Genomic DNA, 21,791 nt, shown 5'->3' on the forward strand with positions numbered 1-21,791 from the left:
GTATCATTTCAGAATACAGATGCTTCATACCGAATGTGCTGTCATGTTGCTATATCGGACATGTCCAGCGCAAGGCCATGACTCATTCTCCAGTGCTCATTATAGCTTCTGATGCAGCCCGACTACGACCTTGTCCCTTCTTTTGCATCTTGTTCGCCCTACCAGCCTTTGTCCGCCCATTCCCTAACCATCCTGGCTTCGCCGTGACAGGCTGTAGGAATCCATCGATGTGCACACCACCAAACGTCCGCTCTTCGTTGTCAGAATCGTTGGTTCTAGGGTCATAGCCGTGGACTCGCATGCAGTGCTCGACCACGCGATAAGGTAGAGCAAAGTCTTTTTCATGCCCATAACAATCTATATGCGGACAACGCAATGTGCCGATCTGGAAGAAGGGTCGCTTAGGTGTTGGAGGCTGCGGGATTGAGGAGACGGCCGGCGGCGGTATAGCTGAAGGTGTGTAGAACACAGGCTCGGAAGCAGGCTTCAAAGCAAGAGTCTCGTGGAAGTGCATAAATGACATGCTCTCACCAAACAGAGCGGCGCAACGCTGAGCCGTACGTGCAATAGCTTCTCTGTCCCAACCCTGTACAGCAGCCAACCCAAGCACTTCACTCCAATCCATAAGGCCTTCCCTCAGCTGCAGTTCTTGTGTTTCTGAAACATCACTACCACCGATGCTGCTTGAGGATCTGCGACGTTTTCGTTCGCGGGTTATGTTGTTGGACGCCTCCCAGTCAGATGCTCCACTTGAGGTAGCATCACTATCGGGAGGCCTGCTTCCATCTTTGGCAGTCTTTGTTCCTGATTGTGCTGTGTGAGCAGCTCGCGCCGATCTTGCACGCGAAGGAGGTCGGGTGCTTGATCCGCGACTTGTTCCACCCTTCGATCGGGCTCGTGATGTAGACCTTGACTCCGGCGCACTCGACTCTGCACCTGATGTGAAGTCACTCATGGAGGAATCTGCCGACCCGCCGCGACCGAAATGGTTGGCACGAGTTCGGCGGATAGCCAGTGCAAGCTCGTCTAGCTTTCCCGTCATGGCCCGTATCGTTGGCTGTAGAAGCCGCTGTGTTCTCGCGTCGTCGGCTAGCAAAGTCGGCTCGGTGAGTCTCTCGTTACGAGGTTTCCTGCCACGTTTCTTTCCAGTCGCATGATGGCGTTCATCGTCGTTGCTATCGTCGCGTGCTTCGTCTTCATCTTCCAGTGGAAATGGAGCCATGGAAATAGAGCGCGACTGCGCGCGACTGGCGCTTTGAGATCGTGACTCGCTGCGTGAAGCTGTTGTGTAGTCGCCGGCGTCGGATTCAGACGAGGCCGCTTCCCGGGAGTTCCATCTCTCTTTGGCCAGTCGTAAAAATACAGCTTGAAGTTCGTCTCGGAGCTCATCTCCTACATCTTGTGTGCCTGTGCCTGCAGAAGGCCATTCGACTGTCTGACCGCCCGCCATGCTATCGCCCAGCTCGTCGTCGGAGTCCAAGAGTGATGCTGGGGGCAATGGCCATGCCGTCCACTCTTTGGAAGGCACCATTGCCGTCTGCACGAAGCCTGCCGCATCCTTGTATTCGAGGTCTTTGCCAGCCTTCAGCCAGTTGTCCCTACTCTGCCAGTTTTCGAGCTGCGCCGTGGCTTCCTCGGGTCGTCGTAACCGCCGCTTGAGCGCATGGGCGTTATACAGATGTGCCGCAAGATCTGTGTCTTGGATCTGAGCGAGCGAATCTGCTACCTGGCGATCGGCCTCGGTGAGGCTCTGCCATGCTTGGGGTTGGCCGAGAAAGCGGTTCGGGCGCACTGGTTCGTCGTCGTCGCCGTCGTCGCCGTCGCCGTCGTCTTCTTCCTCTTCGTCGGGTTCGTCCCGTGCGGACCCGCTATCGGTGTCTAGGTCATCGTCTATGTCGAGTGATATCGGCACATGGGGATTTGGTGCTTCTTGCGCGTTGCGCGGGTCTGAGACCTCCTCAACTGACGGCGATGAGTGTGCAGACGGAGAAGAAGAAGAAGAACGTGACGACGAGGCATCAGATACATAAGAGGAGCGAGATGGCGCGGCGCTACCACCAAACAACGACATCTTCGTTGCAATAAAGGTCGAAGCGAGCTTGCGGCTGTCGTGGTATCAGCATCTGCCTTCTGCGATCCATCCCTCGTCGCGCTTCAGCGTCGCGGCCAAATTATGGCGGGGTTCTCGAAAACGACGCGCCGTCACGTTGGCGCTATCGACTTGGGTCGCTACCATCATTCCACAGCACATGTCCCACTCCCAACTGGGTATCCCAGAACACAGCTACAAAGCGATCTTCGTCTTACATGGCTTCTCGGTAGCTTGGCTTATCCAACGTACCCAGCCGGCAGATTACTGCAAGTGTAGTTGAGGAAGTACTAGCGAATACCCACCGTTGGATCTGCACCTAGCCATCAGCAAGGCTAGACATTAACCGTCTTTTCTACCGCGGGTTCTAACCACACGTCAACACCAACAACTTATCCTGTCATAATTTCACCGACATCAACTGCGCGTTGCGCGCGTCGCAATGTAAGACACATGATGCTAGCTTCCCATTGAGAATAGTGGCGACACTGTTGACATCTACCATCACGTATCGCCCCGTCTCGAAAACAGGGTAACCTTCTCCGCAATATCATCATTGGTAGGTGATACCAAGGACGCCTTGCACTGCCGTACTTCCAAGCTCTGCGGAGGCGCTTCCACTGTGATATATGAGCGTGTACAGAACTTTCATGGCTAGGTAAGAACTCTGTTGGAAGCAGAACGAGCATGATTAGAAACATAGATTACGCAACGGTTACACCTGTAGACCTCCACGCAGCTTCACGGTGGGTGAAGTCAAAATCTCCTCTCATTTCGTCCACACCGTCAATGCTCCGGAGATGCCACCGAAGATCGTGCCAACGACAGACTCTCGACAGACCACGAACTCCTCCAAGAGTCGGGCGAACGCTCCGAACGCGGCGCTTCAGCGGGGTCAGCATGAGCAATGGCATCAAGACAGCGGCGAGACTCATCAAGGTACTGCGCCTGATCTGGAGAAGAGTCCAACGGTCAGCAATACCGGTGATCAATGTCAAAGCACAAGGTCCGCGCTCTTGCAATCGGCACTAGAGAGTATCACCCCAAACCATCAGGCACCGTCACAAACTTAGCTTTGGTAGTACCATACTGCACTTAAACGCTCTTATACAGCTTCCCTCTAGGCTTCAGATAGTCAAACCGCAAGCTATTCGACATTCTAGCCCTTGATTCCTACGCATCGAATGCAATAGCCACGGCGCTACGTCAGCACGTGAGACCCCGGCCCAGTCCCCTATTGACGGGCTATTGCCAACCCGCATGAACTTAGTCGTGATGCTTGTCGTCGATTGTTCCGACAGTGCGGTCTTACTTTTAATTACACTTCAGCTTACACAGTAGGACCGAGCCGGAAGAGCCACCGCATATACAATCACTCGCTATGTTTTGATCATATAAATACAACACGTCTGGTGGTCGGTAAGAGAAGTATTACCACACACTCCTTACCTTTCTTATCTCCCTGCAAAACTACTCCAGTCATGCGTTCGTTTGCTTCTATTGCCGCCGCCGCGGTGGTCGCCCTTCCTTTGGCCATCGCAGCGCCCAACAAGGCCAACAAGATGGATGCCAGCTACTATAAGCCGGAGCAGGTTATCGATACCGATGTCGTGATTATTGGTGGGGGCGGTATGGGTGCCTACTCTGCTATCCAACTCAAGGACGCAGGAAAGAGGGTTGTGGTCGTTGAGAGCAAATCCCGTATGGGAGGTCACACAGAGACTTACATGGATAACGAGACTGGAATTCCCATTGATATGGGTGTGAAGCTATACCACGACGAACCTTTGGTGCACCAATGGTTCGCACGCTTCAACCTTTCCACTACCCGGTTCAGCATCCCTGCTCTCCCGACGCAGAATGTTGACTTCAGGACTGGGCAGGTTTTGCAGGGTCTGCCTGCTCCTAACCAGACAGCCATGGCTATTGCTCTGCAGAAGTACGGTGCGGTTCTCGCCAAATATCCTCAACTCGAGGGTGGTTTCTATTTGCCAGATCCCGTTCCCGAGGATCTGTACATGCCCTTCGGCCAGTTCGTCCAAAAGTACGACATCGCTGATGCGGTACAAACCATCTTCGGTCTCACTTCCGCCTTTGGTGACATCCTCGAGCTCCCCGCTCTGCAGCAGATGCGCACCTTTTCCCTTGGTCTCTTGAAGACTATGCAGAACTTCCAGACCAGCTCGGTAATGGACAACAGCCTTCTTTTCGAGAAACTCACAGCCGAACTCCAGGCTACCAACTCTGTTCTTCTATCCTCTAAAGTCACCAAGACGCAGCGTGTGAGCAAGGCTGATGGCGGCGTCAAGGTCCTTGTCGAAACACCGATGGGCTGCCGTCTCATTCAAGCGAAGAAGATCCTTATGGCTATCCCCCCTACTCCCGAGAACCTCGCCAAATTCGACCCTAGCGGCGATGAGTTGAAGATTTTCAACCAATTTACATCTGTCGGATACTACACCTCTATCATCAGAAACGCTGGCCCTACGAACATCACACTTCAGAATCTCGCTCTTGACAAGCCATACGCGCTGCCACCCATGCCTGCTATCTACAATGTCAACCCCACCGCCAACCCAACTCTAAGTCTCGTCTACTACGGCACCAAGGTTGGTCAGCATCTGAGCGACGAGGAGGCTAAGGCTGCGATCATCGCGGACCTTAAGCGCTTCCAGGCTGCCAACAATATGACTGAGACTGAGCCGGAGTTCGTCGCATTCAGCAACCACAGCCCATACAACATGTTGGTCGGTGAGGAGGCTACCCGCGCCGGATTCTACAAGCATCTGTACGGACTGCAAAGCAAGCGCAACACTTTCTGGACAGGTGCCGCGTGGAGGGCGCATGACAGCTCTTCCAGCTGGGCTTACACCAGCCAGAGCGTGCTACCTCAGCTTTTGGCAAGCTTGTAGTTGGAGCAAGTATATAGTGGTGGATCACTATGCTGATGGACAACAACCAGGTTGTTTCCTACTGCTTTGGTCGATTCAGATATCTCCATTCATACGCTAATATAATGTCTTCAATATTTGTATTATTAAACTATCCTTGATTAGCATATTGCAGTCTTGTTCAAGCTTGATGTGACTTCATACAGCAATTTCGAGCGCGTGCTATAGGATACAACGATCTATCTATGATACTTGACTGGTACATGGGTCCCTGACTGTTACTAGTCTACCATGGTCCCTATTTAGACCAGCATGCTAGACTACATATCCGATACTTCCTACCCTCGTGCACTTCGACCCGAAAATCCTCTCATGGTGGCTTCAACATCCGCAGATCAAACCCGACCCGAAGGCAACCACTCTCTTTCCACGCCTGTTCGATTCCTCATACTATCTGACACACATGGGGCTAAGTTACCAGAAAATCTGCCACCATGCGATGTGCTGCTTCATTGCGGCGACTTGACCGAAGACGGCACCCCAGAAAGCATCTCTCTAGCCCTCCAACATCTAGGCAAGGTTAAAGCTAACTTGAAACTTGTCATTAGTGGCAATCACGAAATATCGCTGGACAAGTCCTACTGGCTGTCCCAGGGCGGAGAAGATGCTGATACAGAACGAGCGCTCGGAATGGTGAGCCCGAAGGCAAGCTCAGAGGCGAGCGAGAATGGCATCACCTTCTTATGGGAAGGTACATATACCTTCACGCTAGCATGCGGCGCGACTTTCAGGATATACGCATCACCATACACTCCTGTCTACGGCGCATCGGCATTCCAGTATCCTTCTAAAGAAGACCGATTCAACTCTGCAGGCACCCCGTCGTGGGCTCAGAACGTCGGTACCGAGACCTCGACCATTCCCAACAACGTTGACATCGTCATGACCCACGGCCCAGCGAGATACACACTTGACGAGATTGACGGTCATAGTGCGGGGTGTGAACATTTGCGACGCGCTATCGCGAGGGTGCAACCACGATTGCATTGCTTTGGGCACATTCACTCGCCGCGTCGCGGCTTCTACGAAGCGCATGTGCTGAGGCACGAAGGACAAACGGTGCTGGAAGGCGATCCCATTGGATCGATATCGAAAGTATGGATGGGAGAGAATTCATGTCGTAAGAAAGGATTCAGAAGCTTGACTCCGGGCGCCGCTCAAGAATTTCGAGAGAATAAGCAGCAGACTCTGTGCGTCAACGCAGCAATGGAGGGTGATGAGCCAGGCGTGCTTGAACACCCACCTTGGCTGGTTGAGTTGGATTTGCCCGTGCAGACATTGTAGAGATGGCATGGCACGGTGAGATATACCGCCGGCAATGAGTCTCATCTACGTGCGTAAGCTCTTGAGAGACACGGGAACACCTGGTTGGTCGGGCTTGGAGATGGTGGGGCGCTGCAGCTCGCAGTCCGTGGAAGCCGGCGAGGCGTTCCAGATCGCATGATGCCCATCTCGCGGTCGGTAGCAATGACCCCCGATCATGGGCATATCGAGTTATCCAGTGGGCCACTATGCATCCAATTCTACAGCTCATTGGTGCATCGCAAATGCTATCAGTGGTAGGGTTCGCGTAGTATTGAGGAATGATGCATACAAAGGTAGAAGGCTCGCTGCTTATGCCTTTGGCTCAAGGATATTCATCTCCAGCGCATCGAAGCCCCTCATTGACAAACTTATAATTAAGATTCCCTTTCAATCAAACCAGCAACACACCTAAAATGGCGGCATCTTCTTCGCTCACGCTTTATCGTCCGGGGCCATCAAATGCGCTGTCAACACGTTCATACTCAACCTCGCTCATCTCGTCGCGTCTGTTCAGCCAGCAGACTGGTACAGCAATCGCGACTGAACTCCTCTATCGTATACTCATCGACATAATCAACCGCTTCCTCTGTTCTTTCCAGCGCCTCGCTTCCCGTGGCATCGACGAGGCCTCATCCTGGATGGAGCGCAAGCTGCAAGAGCGCCGCGACAACCTCAACGCTGCCAAGGCCAATGCCAGAGAGGGCCTAAAGATAGTTGAAGAGGTTGGCAAATTAGTTGAACACCGTGGCTTTGTAACTTGTCCAATGACGGGTCATGCTATGGATGCCACAGCAGAAGGCAAGAGGGAACTACCTGGGCCGCCACAGTGGATCCGGGGAGTACTCGCTGGTATCGATGAAGGAAGGATGGTAGAGAGAGACTTTTGGATCCACACGCATACCGGATGAGGATGGATACCGATGTATACGAAACGGTATGATCAAGAACTAGGTGATTGGCGCGGCGCTGTACTGGTCCCAGACATGCGCTGAAGGTTGAATCGCATCCATGAAGCGTCCGTTATCACAGAGTGGGCTCTATTCCAGGGTAATCACCCTTTGCTGCAAGCCACGAGCTCGATAAGAGCGTTCTTCCGGCGGCCACTGAAGTTGCGAAAGTTTCTTCGAGTGCCATCTCAACGCAATCGCAGCATCCGAGAACGACTTCGAAATGATTCTTCCAAGTCTGAGGGCGATTCTTCGAATCATGTCTGTGGCAAGACTGAATCACGACATTACCTTGATGAGCTCTCTATGATACTCAAAGGTTGCACATAGTCCTACGAGGGCTCTCTAGAGGATCCGGACTCTTTTGATAAGTTTTGCATTACTTGTCAGCCCCCAATATATGCGCATTTCTAATGTAGCCACCGCATCGACCATGAATTCCCACATCTTTGATTCGAATACCTAGCTTATCGTGCGCTCTGCTTTTTTACAATAGCTGTCCTGCCAATACTGTGTGTGTCTCAACCTACTTCCTCGCAACTATCATTATCTCCTAGGCTGTTTAAATATGTGACATGTTGTCTACCTGCCGTGCTGCTACAACAGCATCCCGTAGGTGGCTTATTTCTAGTCCTCTTGTCCTGCCGAGTATTGCTGTCCAGCTATCTCCTTTGGAGTATATGTGTCTACCGAGTACAGTGCCCATGCAGCACGCCATATAGCCTCCATGTTACCTTGCAGCCGGCACGAGTGGGCATCAGCGGTGGTGCATAGCGGACTAAGAGCAATCCCAGCAACGGGAGTGAGAAGCTTTGCGCGGTTGGTAGCGGAGCAGGCGCTTTTATCTATCGCTGTCAACGTTTGAATGTCGGCGTTCACTGCAGGCGCGAATGCGTAGCTTGCTGCTGGCAGAGTTGCAAGTCCGACACCCACTTCATTAACAGTCGGCATGTAGGCCATCTTAAACTCCTCGCAAAGAGAGCGTCATTATTGATGTCGACGATGAAGATTTTGACTTGGAGAACATGAAGTCACGTCATAGCTCACTGCTTCTCAGACACAGACTTGCTCAGCTCATCTAGACTGACTCGACTTACAGCAGGATTTGCTCTAAGGCAATCAAAGCTCACACTATATAAACAAGACTTTTGGTTGCTTCCCACGCCTATCTTCTGCGATTGTTGTTTTAAGAACCTCGCCAAAAACCTCTTTAGTTGTCACCTAGGTACATCAGAGCGCCATGCTCAAGAGGTCTTGCACATTGAGGATGTAAAAATCAATGTCTGCTGTGAGGAGAGCGCATAATCCAATTTTTTGTTTTATGTTATGATCTTCTCGCTTCTATTCATGCTCGCTTGTCTGTTCTTCTCCTACACCGTCGCACTGGCTGTTCAGCTCAACCTCAGTGACTGCAATCAAGCCAAAACGCGTCTCGCACACTTTCAACTGCTGCCTTGTGTGCCCGATTTCCGAGTCGCTCTCACCTGAAGTTGCCGCTCGGACCATGTCGCTTTGCGTGCCCCTACTGGGTGGATTTCCACCTTCACCTAGCCATGCCCGCGCGTCCGCCCTTCCACTGCCGACGAAGACCTTCTATACCCGCTCTATTGAGCCCACCTACACCTCACTGTCACCGGCAGAACCCCGGCCAGAGCTTGAGTCCCGGCTCCTAGCGTTGTCCGCGCTTGGGCCAGTAGTTCGCATATATAAAGGACGTTTCCACCCTTCCACCTACACTCTTTTTCTACTAGCGACAACAAATTCTACCTCAATTCAAACCTCTCTATCATCCTGTCACTTTACGTCAAATCAAGCCTTTTTCTCCAACTTAATTCGACCATGGCTCAACACTCCAACACCACTCCGGATCACTTCGATTTTGTCACATGACATTACACCTTCACTTGCATATCTCGGCCACTTGCAACGTTATGAGCATCAATCTTCCTCAATTAACATCACTGCTCAACAACAATCACACCTTACTTGGTCATCAACACTTCAATCAACCTTGGTCCAACCTTGATCCAACATGACCTCTATCGATGATCATCAACAACCTTTGATCACCCTGAGCCATGGCCAATCATTCGCCTTCCTCTTTCGACTTTGAGCATGGTAACTATCCTCTCCCTCCGTCCTTTCTTCCCCCATCTTTCATTTCTTATCATCAGCCTGCTAACCTTTCCAAATTCAGCATGCTGCCTTCGGACCGCTTCAACCTCTTCAGCTCTCCACCATAGAGCCTGCTCAGCATCCTCAAGCCCTATTCAGGCCGCCTTCCACACATCACGGCAGCATCGCATGCTCACGGCCGCTCGAGTCGTACAACGTCAGGAGGATTAGGTACAGGGTGCAAGACGGATTGCAGGTGGCCTCACGAGCAGCGGATGGAGGATTGGCATACTGGTGGGAAGTGCAGGACTTATGGTCAAGACAGTAAGAGGCGGAATATACAGATCTCGCTGGGATCTCGCTTTGGGCCTACAAGGCTGCTTCGGCAGACCTCATGGCTGGTGGTTGATGATCTGGAGGACATTCATTCTCACATCAAGGTGCTGGAGGACAGACAGTCTATGGTGCTTCGGTACTAAGCTGGGCCTACCTTGGAGATGTTAGTCCGCTAGCTTGTCGTTCGTCGCGGCCCAGATCATCACCCCTGCATACCTCGATGGCGGCCCTTATGGGTTTGGATCAACTTCGAGAAATGCAGCATGCGAAAGGTTATGAGAGACTTGATGTGAACACACCTGCAGTCGATGGTCGATGGTCGATGTTTGGATTGGGTTTGAGAGCTTTGGACATTATGCTGATGGCTGGTGGATTTGGGCTTCATCGGGTTGGATTGAATCTTGGTTGGACTTGGGTTGGACTTCACTCTTTCTTCTTCTTCATGGTATCGCCTCAGCATCAATGCATTCATTTGTCTCACAAGACTTCTTCTCTTGTTTGCTTGACTTGACTTCTTGATCAATCACCTTTTTCTTCACTCGTTCTTCTTACTTGATATGGCTGCTCTCCCAAGAACACCTGTTGGCTCAATTGTGTCTTTTACCAACTTCACTTTTGGCTTGATTATATTTTCGTCTCTAGCTTAGTGCTTCTTGCACAAGATGTGTCACTTCATTCAACCTTAGGTTTCTCCTACTTTCGACAATGTTATGCCTCTAATTCTACCTAATGTATATACCTTTGCTGCGTACTCTTACATCACAGACCATGTCGCATGCTACTAATATGCATTATGATGTAGTCATTGTCTATGGGAAGTACCTGAACTTAAGTTGTGGCTGCGCTCTTAAACATGCCTTCTCCTAGCCCATTTGCTCAAATACTCCCTTCCCTCAAGTCTCCAAGTATCCTCCTCAACATAGCTCCCATTGTACCCTCTCCCCTTTGCCTGGATAACAAGATCAAATCCTTGTGCACTCTCGTTGTACTGCGGCCACAGTGGCAATGCTTTGCTATTAGGATCACCACTAGCAACAAAGTTAATCCATTGCGCGCTCATCTGGTTGCTTAACGCTCTGTACTCCTCCCACGGCCCATAGAAGTTGGGGTTGGCGAAGACAAAAGCCACCTCTGTGAAGTGCGCGACACCCTTGTATGCGCGCGCGCTGCCGCCTTCATTAGCAGTGTTGTCGTTCTGCCAGGGGAGCGTGTTGAAGCGGTAAATATACGTGGGCGAGTATTTAGAGTAAGCGCGGGCGTCCGTGAGGCGGGGTGCATGGTAGAATGCGTCGCCCATGATGGCAGCTATGCGCTTGTACTGGAGACCCTGCTCTGCAAAAAGCTGCACGCCAGTGTTAAGGGGTATGCCCAGGGTGGGGTCGTTGGGATAGAGCTCCATGATATGCTGGACAACCGTATCAGGGAAGTCGAAGCCTGTGCTGCCGGCGAGGTAGGCACGAAGATCTTCGTCAGTGTTGATGACACCGTCCGCAGGCGCGTTGTCGGTACCTTCATCAGAGTTGGTACCGTAGAGGTGGGGGATATGAGCAAAACGGCCTGAAGCGAGCAGTTCCGTAGGATAGGCAGGAATGATGTCTCCATCGACAGTTGGGTACCAACCGGGACCTTGAACTGGATCCGCAAGTAACGGGAACATAATCTCATAAGGCACTGTGCGCAGGCACTCCAATGTGTCAACTTCATTAGAGCAGTTCGTTTTGTTAACGACGTTGTCGTAGATGGGCTGATACCAATCAGTACCTAGAAGGCGCGTATGTCAATTTAGTGTGTGTCAATCACATAGAGTTCTACAGAGACGTCTCTTACTCACCATTATACCAAGCCGTTGCCGCAGATCCGGACTCTTGTATGCTGCGGTGAAACAAGCCATCTGTACGGCCACCGTAGGACATGAGTAGCTGGCCTACTGCAAAGCTTCCAGCAGACTCGCCCCAGATGGTCACTGTGTTCTTGTCGCCGCCAAAGGCTCCAATGTTCTCTGAGATCCAGGCGAGTCCTTTTCGCATGTCGCGAAGTGAGAGGTTTGTCTGGCCGGTACCCTGAATCTCTCGAGAGTACATCATACCCCATCCGCCTTTACGGTAGTTGATACTAGCAGCAATGATAGGTCGTCCAATCTCTACGCTTCGCTGGACAATATATGTGAGGTTATAATTCGCAAGCGCGCTGGTGCCAACTTGATAACTGCCTCCATGAATCCACAATGCAACTGGCAGCTTCGCGTGATCGCCAGCTGAAAAACCAGCTGGGCGAACAATATTGATGCTCAGACAGTCTTCGCTCATGCTGAAGCTAGTATCTGATGGGTCTGGACAGGTATCTCCGTATGATTTGGCGGGGCGCGTGCCGTTCCATGTCGAGTTCAAAGACTGTGGTATGCGAAAACGATTCTGACCTCCGGTATCTTGCGCATACGGAATGCCTAAGAAGAGGTCCTGATTGAACGAGGGAAGATGTAAGCCTTCATATGTTCCATTCAAAACAGCGACTGTAGGCCCCGCAGCACTCGCTATTGTTGTCAGGAAGCACGTTGCTAAGACCCCCACTTTCCAAGCTCTTGTGATGGTTGCCATGATGCTGACTGGTACCTGGCGGGAAGAATACTGTAAGAAACTTGAATGCGGAGAACCTGTACTTGTATGTCGTAGCTAGCTGCATCCCGAATCTAGCGATGATAGGGCGTATCTTGAGAAGCACCGAAAAGGGCCTGCATCGTGACGTGATAGCCCTCCCACTCTTGTGGTGGACAAGCATATCCAGCGCGATCGGCAGTGCATGTTCGGCAGTCCGCGCCAATCAGGAAGGTCAGTACGAACCTTGCATATCTGCGAAGTTTCCGACGCATACAAGCTGCAAGTTCTTGTCACAAGCACACAACATCGCGCAATTCCGAGGTTAATAATCGCGGAACCGGAATCTGAGACCTGAGCGATGGTAGCCTAGAACAGCTTCGATAGAAAGCTTTTTCTCTTTTTTCCTGTTTCTTTTTCCGGTAATCCTGTCGCTGTGTTTGGTGCAGAGAGTAATGCGTTCCCAGGTAGCTCTACTGGCATCTTTGCAATACCGTAGTGCGGCGTCTTCTCCACGAATGCGACAGCTGGTACCGCATTCTGCTGTATAGGGCTTGTGTATATAGGCAATGGTGAGCTCGGTGCCGATTGTGGCGACACCGGAATGGCCATAGGTAGCCGCGAAGCATTGATGATATGCGTTGACTGCGGTTGAAGATATGTTTGCGCTGGTACTTGTTGCGCATGCGCATATGATTGTGCCTGTAGCGGAACGGTATGTTGCATTCGTGAGTGCTCAACGGCCCAGAGATCGAATACTTCAGTCATGAGTCGCATCCATTCTGAAGGAGCTCCTTGGAAGTTGTACTTGACGGTCCGGTCCTGGAATGCGATGAAGTAGTGTTGCTTGTTATACGGCGAAATGGCGACGTACTGGCAACATCAGTACTGCACTCATGCGATCAATCGGAACATATCCTCTGTACTTACATTAACTGTACCCGGCGCAGCTTCAGCAAGGATCTTATTCAAAGAGTTGTAATAACCTCTCAAGTTCCACGCCAAATCGCCGTTTGAGAACAAGACGAACCAAGCGTCGTTCATTCCAATGCCAACACAAGTTGGTGTAACTAGCGACTTCTTCACTCTGCTCTCAAGGTCCGAAGGTATACCGGCCCATATCGAGCCATGTCCGGGTGCGCATGCGAAGTAGCTGAAGTTCTGGCCAAAGGTCACAAAACAGGAGCGGGCCGCATTTGGGAACGACTTGATCCATCGCGCGAGATCAGGATAGTTGACATCGAAGTACATTTGCGAGTGGACTGTGTTTGATTAGTTTCCATATTGGACAAGAGGGGCCTGGCCCGCACCGCCATCTGCCATGCGTTTCATGGCCGCGGAGTTTAGGCCGGGACAGGCACTTACAGAGCTTATCCTCCCCATCTAAAGTCTTGCAACCTGCATACCAGATCGGCTCTGGGGAGTCTATCTGGGGCGCGAGGGCGAGGCAATAAGGGCTAGCGATTCTCCATTCTGGGCTCATGGAGCTATTGAACAACTGACGAAGCGTATGCGGGATTTCATGACTGCACGCTGTTAGCCATGCCTTGCGTCTTTCTTTACCATGCTTACAATTTCCAGGTTTGAGGACAGTCGAAGAAGAAGCTGTTTCGCGGCCCAAACACAAAGGATATCTCCGGCATCTTGTTAATTACACGCGCCGCAAGACTGTACAGGCGAGACAGAGAAAGGAAGCTGCGATCATGCGCACATTGTGAGGCGTCCCCCCAAGGACGTGGCGGGCTTTGGGGGCCGCAACCAGCAACACCAATTGGTGATACGAAGCCGGCAGCACGCATGCATATGTCTCACACATGCAACGGCCTCGAAAACATGTACAGATATGCATCGCATGCCTAATCTCACATCTAAGCGAACAGTAAGACTTAATCGACAGCCGGATCAACACCACCTCTCTTTGCTGCTTCGACAGACGACATATCCTCCGTAATCCAAGGCGGAACAGATCTCGGCCTAACCGCCAACCCCTTGTAACTTTCGAGCTGTTGCTTTGGCACCACGAACACAAAGCGGAAGTTGATCATGCGAGAGTATTGCTCAAGATCGACAGCAGTCTTACTCCAGAATTCCATGATATTGAATGGGTGCGTGCGAAACAGGCCATCAACAAGGAGACGAACAACGACTGTTGATTGCCGCCGCATGTGTCGCATCGTGCGCTGAAAGAAATCCTGGAACTTGCGGCCATTTGTGATGGGACTGCTTTGCGAAAGTTCAACAGAGAACAACGTGCCTATTCGGATGTTGCGGTCTTTGTCACCGCTAAACAACCATGGTAGAATGACATTGGCTGATGCTCCTGTTTCTTCAATCTCTGCTGCACGGCACTCACGAATGAGTTTAAGCAGGTGTTTGATGAAATATAAGGCGCTGTCGTGACGGTTCGGGTTGATGCGAATGGTCAGCACTGGGAGGCCTAAAATTTCAATTCTTCGACGGTGCAGGATAGGACCAGCTTCTTCTGCGACTTGCTTGCATGTCTGGAGTATTGCTGAGTGTAAATAATCGTAGTAGATTCGGGCATTAGTGAGAGGGAGTTGGCGACGCGTAGTTCCTATGATGTTGTCGCATATCATAAGTCGAAGTTCCTTCGGGAGTCTCATGAAGAGATGGAACGTAGGATGGCTTGAACTTGTCAGCGGATGCAACTTAACCGTTGGCTCAGTCTCTACAAGACGCACATGATGCGATTCGTTCGCAGGGATTTGGCTTGCCTTGTAGCTTTGTCAGACTTGGATTTGGTGGGGAGAAGGACACATTTGAGCTTTTTGGTAACATGGCGTAGCATTCTCGGGCCACACAGGCAATATCTGCATCAATAATCAGCGACTGTAGTAGAAAGGTAAGAAAACGAGGTGGCGGATTGCCAGAACAGTATAGTGTGTAGCATCTTCACGACAACAGTTGCATGATGTTTGCATTCTTCCAATGCTTTGAATTGTAGAAGTACAGGAAGTGATAGAAAAACATCATATGCGACCACAACCATAACCTCCCACACAAAAAATAGTGTGATGTATGTCGTTCCAAGCTCCGGCCGTGCATTTCTCAAGTCCTACCATCTTTCTGGATGTGAACTAGTCCATGTACTTTGTCATAGACGTCGCGAGCCTCAGCAACCAGCTGCTCCTTCTTGACCCGAGGTGCCAAGTGACGTTGCCCTACCCAATTTACGAGACACTCAATACATCCGTCACTCCCAGCCTTGTGCGCTTATATCCGCTTACAGGGCCACTCCCAGCTCGTGTCTTCACCTGCCTTCAAAGATCAAACGCCCCAGCCTTCCTCCATCGCTCCGTGCTCCTCCTCGTGATCCAGAGCCCATTGACGAAAGAAAGCAGCCATCCATGACTCTTCTTCAAGCTGATAGTCATCAGGATCAATTTCGCGGGATAGGACGTGAGTATGGTTGAGCTTGGGTGCGCTAAGCTCTGGGCCATAACGATGGCGAGTATCCTCGACGTTAACGGCGAGCAAGAAAGGGTCAAGTAGCTCAGCAAGGTCAAGTACCGGGTGGGATTGCCATCAGTATCGCTTCAATGTTGTGCGAACATGAGTGTGGGGGATTTGTTCGGTGTTATTGTTTTTTGATAGCGTATAGGCGTCACCCTGTTGAGCAAGCTGGCGAAGGGCATCTTTAATGCTACCAAGCATCTCTTTAGCACGGACTGACATCACAAGCGACCCTGCCGGCGTATCCCCACTTGCCCCAGCGGCAAACAGCTCGCAAGCATCCGGTCGTAGGGGAAGGTAGGCGCCACGGCACGGCAGCGGACAGTTTGTGCTCGAGGAGAAGTGTCTCGATGTACTCCCGGCAGAGAACATGAGAGCGTCCCATTTTGACTAGTGCCACTTCCTTGCCATCATTTGAGGTGCAACTGTTCTCCTCCAAACAGATCGGGCGTTGTGCTCTCTCCACCATTAGCTGCCTGGTAGCACAGATGATGGTCATTGAGCGAGGACATGGCTTCACGCTCGATTTGCGTTTCGAGGGAGGCGATTTCAGAAGCTCCTGGTCAAGCGATGGAGTCTTACACTTCCCGGGACTCGTCCATAGGCCAGTAACGTCAGTACTGATAGTATCTAAGCAAGGAGAGGACACCCTGGAAGGCTATGATCGCAATGTGCCAAGGTTCTGAAGACCAGACCAATGGATGGCGAAATATCACAGGAAGAGCAGCATTCAAGGCTCGGAGGTAGGCTTGCTTGGCGTCGAAGCCTGAGATGAAGTGCGCGAGATTACAATCTTTGAAATAGAGGAAACCGCGTCGTGCCGCAACTTCTCCGCATGGGAAAGAACGTCTCGTGGAGATACGCGAATGGCAGGATTGGCAGCCAGCATACAGAGGTAACGGAAGAGCGAAAGACAACAGGTGCTGCAGGATGAGTAGGACACCAGAAGGGGCTTGCCAGCGGCGTCATTAACCAACATGTTGCACGATAGGTACTTTCTTCTCTCTTACAATAGGTATCTCCTCCTCGTAAATCTCCTTCACTTGTGTACCAGGAAATTCCTTCCTGAGCTCTTCACCTAGAAAGTGTATACCCCAGTCCTCAGCTTGCCGATGCCCCACGCAGGCTACCGACATGCCCAGCGCTTTCGCGGCTTCTATGCCACTGGCTCTTGGTTGGCCAGTCAAGTAAAGGACATGGCTACCATCTCCACCTTCTGCTATCCAGCCACGCTCCTGAGCCATTGCCAACACGCGATGCACCTCGTCCTCGTTAAACGCGTTCATGATCGCGACGATACTAATCTCGCCCGAGTGCCCTTCTTGCGCGAGTTCTGACTCACCAAACTCGACCTGTATGCGACCAAGAAGTTTGTGAAGAGGTGTAGAGACCTGGCCTATAATCCCAATCTTCCTCTGAGGGTCTCCCTTGTAGCCCTGGACACAAAGACAGTCTGTCGTCTTTATTCCCAAACGTTCTGCCAGCACCGTGTTCCAACCCACCGTGAGCACCTCATCAAAAGACGTGTGACTCGAAAGTACGAGCGTCCCTTTGCGCACACTGCGCCTATCGAGGTTGAAGGGTCGATGCAGTAAGCACAGCGTCCGTGGCGGCCGAGGATATATCTTGGGGATGGTGGCCGTTGCGCCGATCGTGCTCTCGTCTAGTGGGTAGCCGATCAATGAGTAGACGCCTGGCGTAGGAGTAACGCTCAGCACAATCTGCTCGACTACAGCCGTCTGGGCGTCGTATCGAGGATGTCGTGGTACGTGGTAGAGTCGCTGGACATCGTTCTCTTTCAGTGGTAGAAACGTCTCGACGAAGTGCGTCACAGCCGCGTGTGTGGGCTTCTTCGGTCGCGACATTGTGAGGATGGAGGTCAGTAATCTGTTCATTAGCACTGATCAAAAGAAGACCTTCGAAAGCTTTGCGACTTTTGGCTTCGAGTACGTCATCATCGCTTGTAAACCATGAAGCGGTAGGCGTTCGAACTCCGCCCTGTTCTCCATCACGAAAGTCGCCACCAGTTGCACGTCTGGAAACAATAGAGCGCGTTCTGAAGACTGTGTTCGTCACGCCATGCTGTGAAGAGCAGTTGAAAGTGGCATTGTAACAGCCTTCAACGCGCTCTGATCCGACGGAAAGAGGCTAATCCCATTGCGGTCTAGTCTCAGAATACCAGCCATCCCACCCGTTTGCACATAGATCTCTCGATATCATACAGCTTGTATAGAACTTTGATTCCTTGCTTATGGCGCTGGAACGGTTGCAGCAAGTCTACCAAGCCGTGACCATCCATGTCCGTAGTCAACGCTGTGACTAAGTGCACTATTTCCCTTGGCTTCTCTGTCTTTCGCTCGAATTCGCTCCGAACATCGAGTCATACCTCACCTGCCATTCGACTTTCTCTTCTTGGATTTCAGTCGCGCAGTTTTGTCACTATGGGAGTTACCACAGCTATTACTCCAGCCGTTGTAGGCGCTTTACGATGCCAGAAAGATTCTTATCTGCAAACGCTCGACACGGAAGTCGTATCGTGCGAGGAATTCGTGCCGCCAAAGTCCTCACAGTCAAATGGCAAGTCAAATACGAAGAAGTCCACGGATCCGACCAAGGGCCTTGAGAATGGGGATGTAGCAGGAAGCAAAACATGGCTTGTTGAGCTCGCAGACTCAGTACTATTCCCAGAAGGTGGTGGCCAGCACACAGACTACGGCGTGCTCACCATCCTCAAAGACGGGCACAAAGAAGATATCCCGATAAGAAGTATGCAACGTCATGGTCTCCGTTGCATCCACTTCTCCCCTGCACCACTTGAGCCTGGAACACCAGTTCGTCAAACTGTCGATTTCGCCCGTCGCTGGGATCTCATGCAACAGCATACCGGTCAGCATCTCCTCTCCGCCGTCATGGACTCTATGGATCTGCCCACCCTTGGGTGGAGTATGGGTCAACCTGGAGAGATGAACTACGTCGAACTGCCACGGAAACCGTCAGAAGAGGAGCTTCAAACCATCCAAACGGAATGCAATGCCAAGATCAGGAAGAGTATGCCTATTACAGTGGAAACACCAGAAGGCAAGGGAAGCGACAGCCTACCAGAAGACTATGACAGAGAGAAAGGCGTTGTACGGTTCATCAAGATTGGTGACATGGATTATAACGCTTGTTGCGGGACGCATCTGCAAAACTCGTCGCACATCAACATCATATTATTACACCATATGCAGTCCGTACGAGGTACCAACTGCCGGCTGTTCTTCACCGCGGGAGATCGTGCGATAAAGATGGCTACCGAGTCGATCACTGGTCTTCGCTCCATTGCTGTGTCATTATCATCTGGTTCTGCCCCTGCAGACGTCGCGGCTGGTGTGCAAAGGATAAGTGACCAAGTCTCCGAAGGACGAAAGAAAGTCAACAAGTTACTAGCCGAGATTGCAGCATTTGAGGGGGACCGCATAAGGAGCCATTTGCAAGGCCAGACCACCGCATTCATGCATCGTGGAGCGGATGGTCTCGATTTCATCAATCTAGTCCTTTTTGAAATCAAGGATTTCGTTAAAGAGCGAGAAGTTGTTGTTGTGCTGTGTTCGGGTGAGATTAAGAGCTCCGGATCCATTGTTGTGTTTGGCAAACCAGACTTGGTAGAGAAGATGGCCGTGAAGGTCAAGGAAGTTGTGAGCACAGCGAAGGGTGGCGGCAGAGGTGAGAAGTGGCAAGGCAAGGTTACCGAGTGGCAAAAGGGTGAAATCGAAGCATTGAGAGAAGCTGTTCACACGCAGTAGAAGCTTTGGATATATGTAGAGAATGAGAGAGGTATGTACAAGAAAGCCATATTGAACAAAGAGAAAATTGGTATAGAGCAGTTGTCCAAACCCGTCCCTCCATGGCAGTATAATGTAGGAGAAAAGGTATTTACATTGAAAACAAAACCAGATGATCATAGACTGGAGGAAAAGATGGAGTGAAAGAGTAGGAGAGGGGTCCTCAAGTCTTCAGACACTGTACACCTTGACAGAGTTGACGAGCCAGTATGTCTAATTATTGTTAGCACAAACAATTTTATGTAAAGCATGGCACGATGAAGACTTACGTCTGAAAAGCTCTGTGGCTGGTTTGCCACATAAGCATTGCAACTCGGGTTAATCTGGGAGCAGGAGTTTGAGCCCCAGACGCCGCCCGCCCAATCCCCACAGAATGTTATGTCAAATACGATATTCAGGTCCTTGAACCTGGCATTGTAATCACAACCTGCGCCGAAATTCGCGATCGGAGTACCCCAAGTCGCAGGATCGGGCTTATTGTTCCGGATGTTCGCTGGTACATCCCGAGTAGCAAAGTACCATACTTTGATGCCAGAAGATGTCCATAAAGTGGCGTATACACCACCGCCATTAGCGTTGAAAGGTGTACCGTATGTGACGGGATTGTTGGCTGAGATGCCGCAGCCGTTGAAGCCGCCGCCGGCACCACAATCTCCTGCTAGACGGCTTCCAGTTTCCCCACCCGGGCCGATGGAAGGGTTGCAACCCGGGGATGTGTGGAGAGTGACTTGATTCGAAGGGCTCATGTGTACGCCTTCGTAGATGTCTATCTCGCCTTGGTTTGGCCAGTTAGGACCGACCATCCAACTGTGCAATGTAAGCGTGACGTCGTATGACAAGAGCAGGCAGATGACTCACAAAGCTGGCCATGAACCGCATGCACTCCCAGGAACATGTGCGAAGTCTGCAATAACAAGCGCACGGTTGTAGGCTGTCTTGCTTTGGACACGTACACTCTTTCGACCGGGGCCATTGGGGTCGAGTCGAGATGTTGAGTCTACACCCATGTATACCTGGCCGTTCTGTGTCTTCATTAGACCGAGCTGCTGGGCTTCTTGCGCATTGACATAGTCCACAAAGCCATCTACAATTCTTGTCAGGCCCTGCTACGGGAATGAGGACCAACGAACATACGTGTGGGGTCGGCAATGTCTTGGACATCAAACTTGCTCGCCCAGTTACTCGAGTCGTACGTATCGATCAAGTTGTAGGCAGCCGATGCATGCACATCATTTGAAGAGGAGTAAACAAAGGAGGTTCCATTAGGCCATGAACCTGGTCCTGCTGGTAGTGCGGTAGCACAGCGCCAAAGGAACGGAATAGAAACGAACAGTGACTTGAGGGACATGATGTTGTATGTACAAAAGGTTGAGATGTGTCGTCGTACAGACATCAAAGCCGAGATTATTTGATATACTTATAGCCATGCGCATCTTTTTCGCAATGAATATGTGCATGCTCATATGGCCCCTGGCTAAGGACGAACGACACACTTGGGTCGGCTGCACTTGGCAGAGGGAGATCCTGTCGGAGAGATTGCATGACCTACTGGCTCGCCGTATACACATACCATTGGTCGTCGAAAGCAGATTAGGGACAAAAGCCTTGCAATGTTACAACACTTGTGAGGACGTAGTCGCAAACTTCGAATGGTCCCGGGAAATTCGCCCAGTTGAGCAGTTCGAAATTGCTTGTAGAAAAACGTGGACGTGCCGCATGATGAAGGTCTAGACACTTGTAGCCTCGTGGTAGGAGTAGTGGCGGTTAGGCTCGCTGGATGTTTGGCGGTTTCAGTAGTTTTGCTGGTGAACTGCTTCTGAGGCTCGTGAGTGGTGGAGAGGTATCGCCATTTCATCAAACGGGCCCTGTTCCCGCGGACCGCATCGCGACGCGACAAGTGAGCCGAGGAAAAGACAAAGTGTTCTGGGGAGAAATGGATAGTTGCGACTGTGAAAAGGAGTTGATTGAAACCGAGCTCACGACTTTGCTTTCTCCAGACGTTGGTCCAACGTACATTCCGTGGTCTGTTCGGGGATAGCGCTGTCACCGCTTGAACAGCGACTGCCTACTTTGCCCGACGCATCTTGCTCTCCCACTCATGCTAGGATCATTTCACAGAGCCTCGGGACCGACACGAGTCGATTTGCGGTTGGTAACAA

The 21,791-nt window shown here is 51.3% G+C and overlaps 11 protein-coding genes across 11 annotated transcripts; 4 read left to right on the forward strand and 7 right to left on the reverse strand.

Moving 5' to 3' along the window:
- Positions 1 to 82: 82 nt before the first annotated feature.
- Positions 83 to 2,071, reverse strand: AA0111_g7387 (hypothetical protein; the record flags this gene model as incomplete). Its single annotated transcript, XM_028653715.1, has 1 exon — positions 83 to 2,071. One exon carries the CDS (start codon positions 2,069 to 2,071, stop codon positions 83 to 85), a length of 1,989 nt encoding a protein of 662 aa, XP_028505123.1.
- Positions 2,072 to 3,570: 1,499 nt separating this feature from the next.
- Positions 3,571 to 5,001, forward strand: AA0111_g7388 (hypothetical protein; the record flags this gene model as incomplete). The annotated part of the gene is made up of 1 exon (XM_028653716.1): positions 3,571 to 5,001. The coding sequence occupies one exon, from the start codon at positions 3,571 to 3,573 to the stop codon at positions 4,999 to 5,001; it is 1,431 nt and encodes a 476-aa protein (XP_028505124.1).
- Positions 5,002 to 5,292: 291 nt separating this feature from the next.
- AA0111_g7389 (hypothetical protein) lies at positions 5,293 to 6,324 on the forward strand (the record flags this gene model as incomplete). Its single annotated transcript, XM_028653717.1, has 1 exon — positions 5,293 to 6,324. The coding sequence occupies one exon, from the start codon at positions 5,293 to 5,295 to the stop codon at positions 6,322 to 6,324; it is 1,032 nt and encodes a 343-aa protein (XP_028505125.1).
- A 434-nt stretch (positions 6,325 to 6,758) lies between these two features.
- On the forward strand, positions 6,759 to 7,253 carry AA0111_g7390 (hypothetical protein; the record flags this gene model as incomplete). The annotated part of the gene is made up of 1 exon (XM_028653719.1): positions 6,759 to 7,253. One exon carries the CDS (start codon positions 6,759 to 6,761, stop codon positions 7,251 to 7,253), a length of 495 nt encoding a protein of 164 aa, XP_028505268.1.
- A 666-nt stretch (positions 7,254 to 7,919) lies between these two features.
- Positions 7,920 to 8,252, reverse strand: AA0111_g7391 (hypothetical protein; the record flags this gene model as incomplete). Its single annotated transcript, XM_028653720.1, has 1 exon — positions 7,920 to 8,252. One exon carries the CDS (start codon positions 8,250 to 8,252, stop codon positions 7,920 to 7,922), a length of 333 nt encoding a protein of 110 aa, XP_028505267.1.
- A 2,338-nt stretch (positions 8,253 to 10,590) lies between these two features.
- Positions 10,591 to 12,337, reverse strand: AA0111_g7392 (hypothetical protein; the record flags this gene model as incomplete). Its single annotated transcript, XM_028653721.1, has 2 exons — positions 10,591 to 11,504; positions 11,575 to 12,337. The coding sequence occupies 2 exons, from the start codon at positions 12,335 to 12,337 to the stop codon at positions 10,591 to 10,593; spliced, it is 1,677 nt and encodes a 558-aa protein (XP_028505266.1).
- Positions 12,338 to 12,703: 366 nt separating this feature from the next.
- Positions 12,704 to 13,977, reverse strand: AA0111_g7393 (hypothetical protein; the record flags this gene model as incomplete). Its single annotated transcript, XM_028653722.1, has 4 exons — positions 12,704 to 13,207; positions 13,265 to 13,596; positions 13,700 to 13,860; positions 13,907 to 13,977. The coding sequence occupies 4 exons, from the start codon at positions 13,975 to 13,977 to the stop codon at positions 12,704 to 12,706; spliced, it is 1,068 nt and encodes a 355-aa protein (XP_028505265.1).
- Positions 13,978 to 14,220: 243 nt separating this feature from the next.
- AA0111_g7394 (hypothetical protein) lies at positions 14,221 to 14,958 on the reverse strand (the record flags this gene model as incomplete). Its single annotated transcript, XM_028653723.1, has 1 exon — positions 14,221 to 14,958. The coding sequence occupies one exon, from the start codon at positions 14,956 to 14,958 to the stop codon at positions 14,221 to 14,223; it is 738 nt and encodes a 245-aa protein (XP_028505264.1).
- Positions 14,959 to 16,776: 1,818 nt separating this feature from the next.
- Positions 16,777 to 17,673, reverse strand: AA0111_g7395 (hypothetical protein; the record flags this gene model as incomplete). The annotated part of the gene is made up of 1 exon (XM_028653724.1): positions 16,777 to 17,673. The coding sequence occupies one exon, from the start codon at positions 17,671 to 17,673 to the stop codon at positions 16,777 to 16,779; it is 897 nt and encodes a 298-aa protein (XP_028505263.1).
- A 576-nt stretch (positions 17,674 to 18,249) lies between these two features.
- On the forward strand, positions 18,250 to 19,593 carry AA0111_g7396 (hypothetical protein; the record flags this gene model as incomplete). Its single annotated transcript, XM_028653725.1, has 1 exon — positions 18,250 to 19,593. One exon carries the CDS (start codon positions 18,250 to 18,252, stop codon positions 19,591 to 19,593), a length of 1,344 nt encoding a protein of 447 aa, XP_028505262.1.
- A 210-nt stretch (positions 19,594 to 19,803) lies between these two features.
- Positions 19,804 to 20,980, reverse strand: AA0111_g7397 (hypothetical protein; the record flags this gene model as incomplete). Its single annotated transcript, XM_028653726.1, has 4 exons — positions 19,804 to 19,845; positions 19,902 to 20,439; positions 20,491 to 20,716; positions 20,767 to 20,980. 4 exons carry the CDS (start codon positions 20,978 to 20,980, stop codon positions 19,804 to 19,806), a joined length of 1,020 nt encoding a protein of 339 aa, XP_028505261.1.
- Between the last annotated feature and the right edge of the window lie 811 nt (positions 20,981 to 21,791).

This window comes from Alternaria arborescens (assembly GCF_004154835.1).
Source record: "Alternaria arborescens strain FERA 675 chromosome Unknown contig_16, whole genome shotgun sequence".
NCBI classification, from domain to species: domain Eukaryota; kingdom Fungi; phylum Ascomycota; class Dothideomycetes; order Pleosporales; family Pleosporaceae; genus Alternaria; species Alternaria arborescens.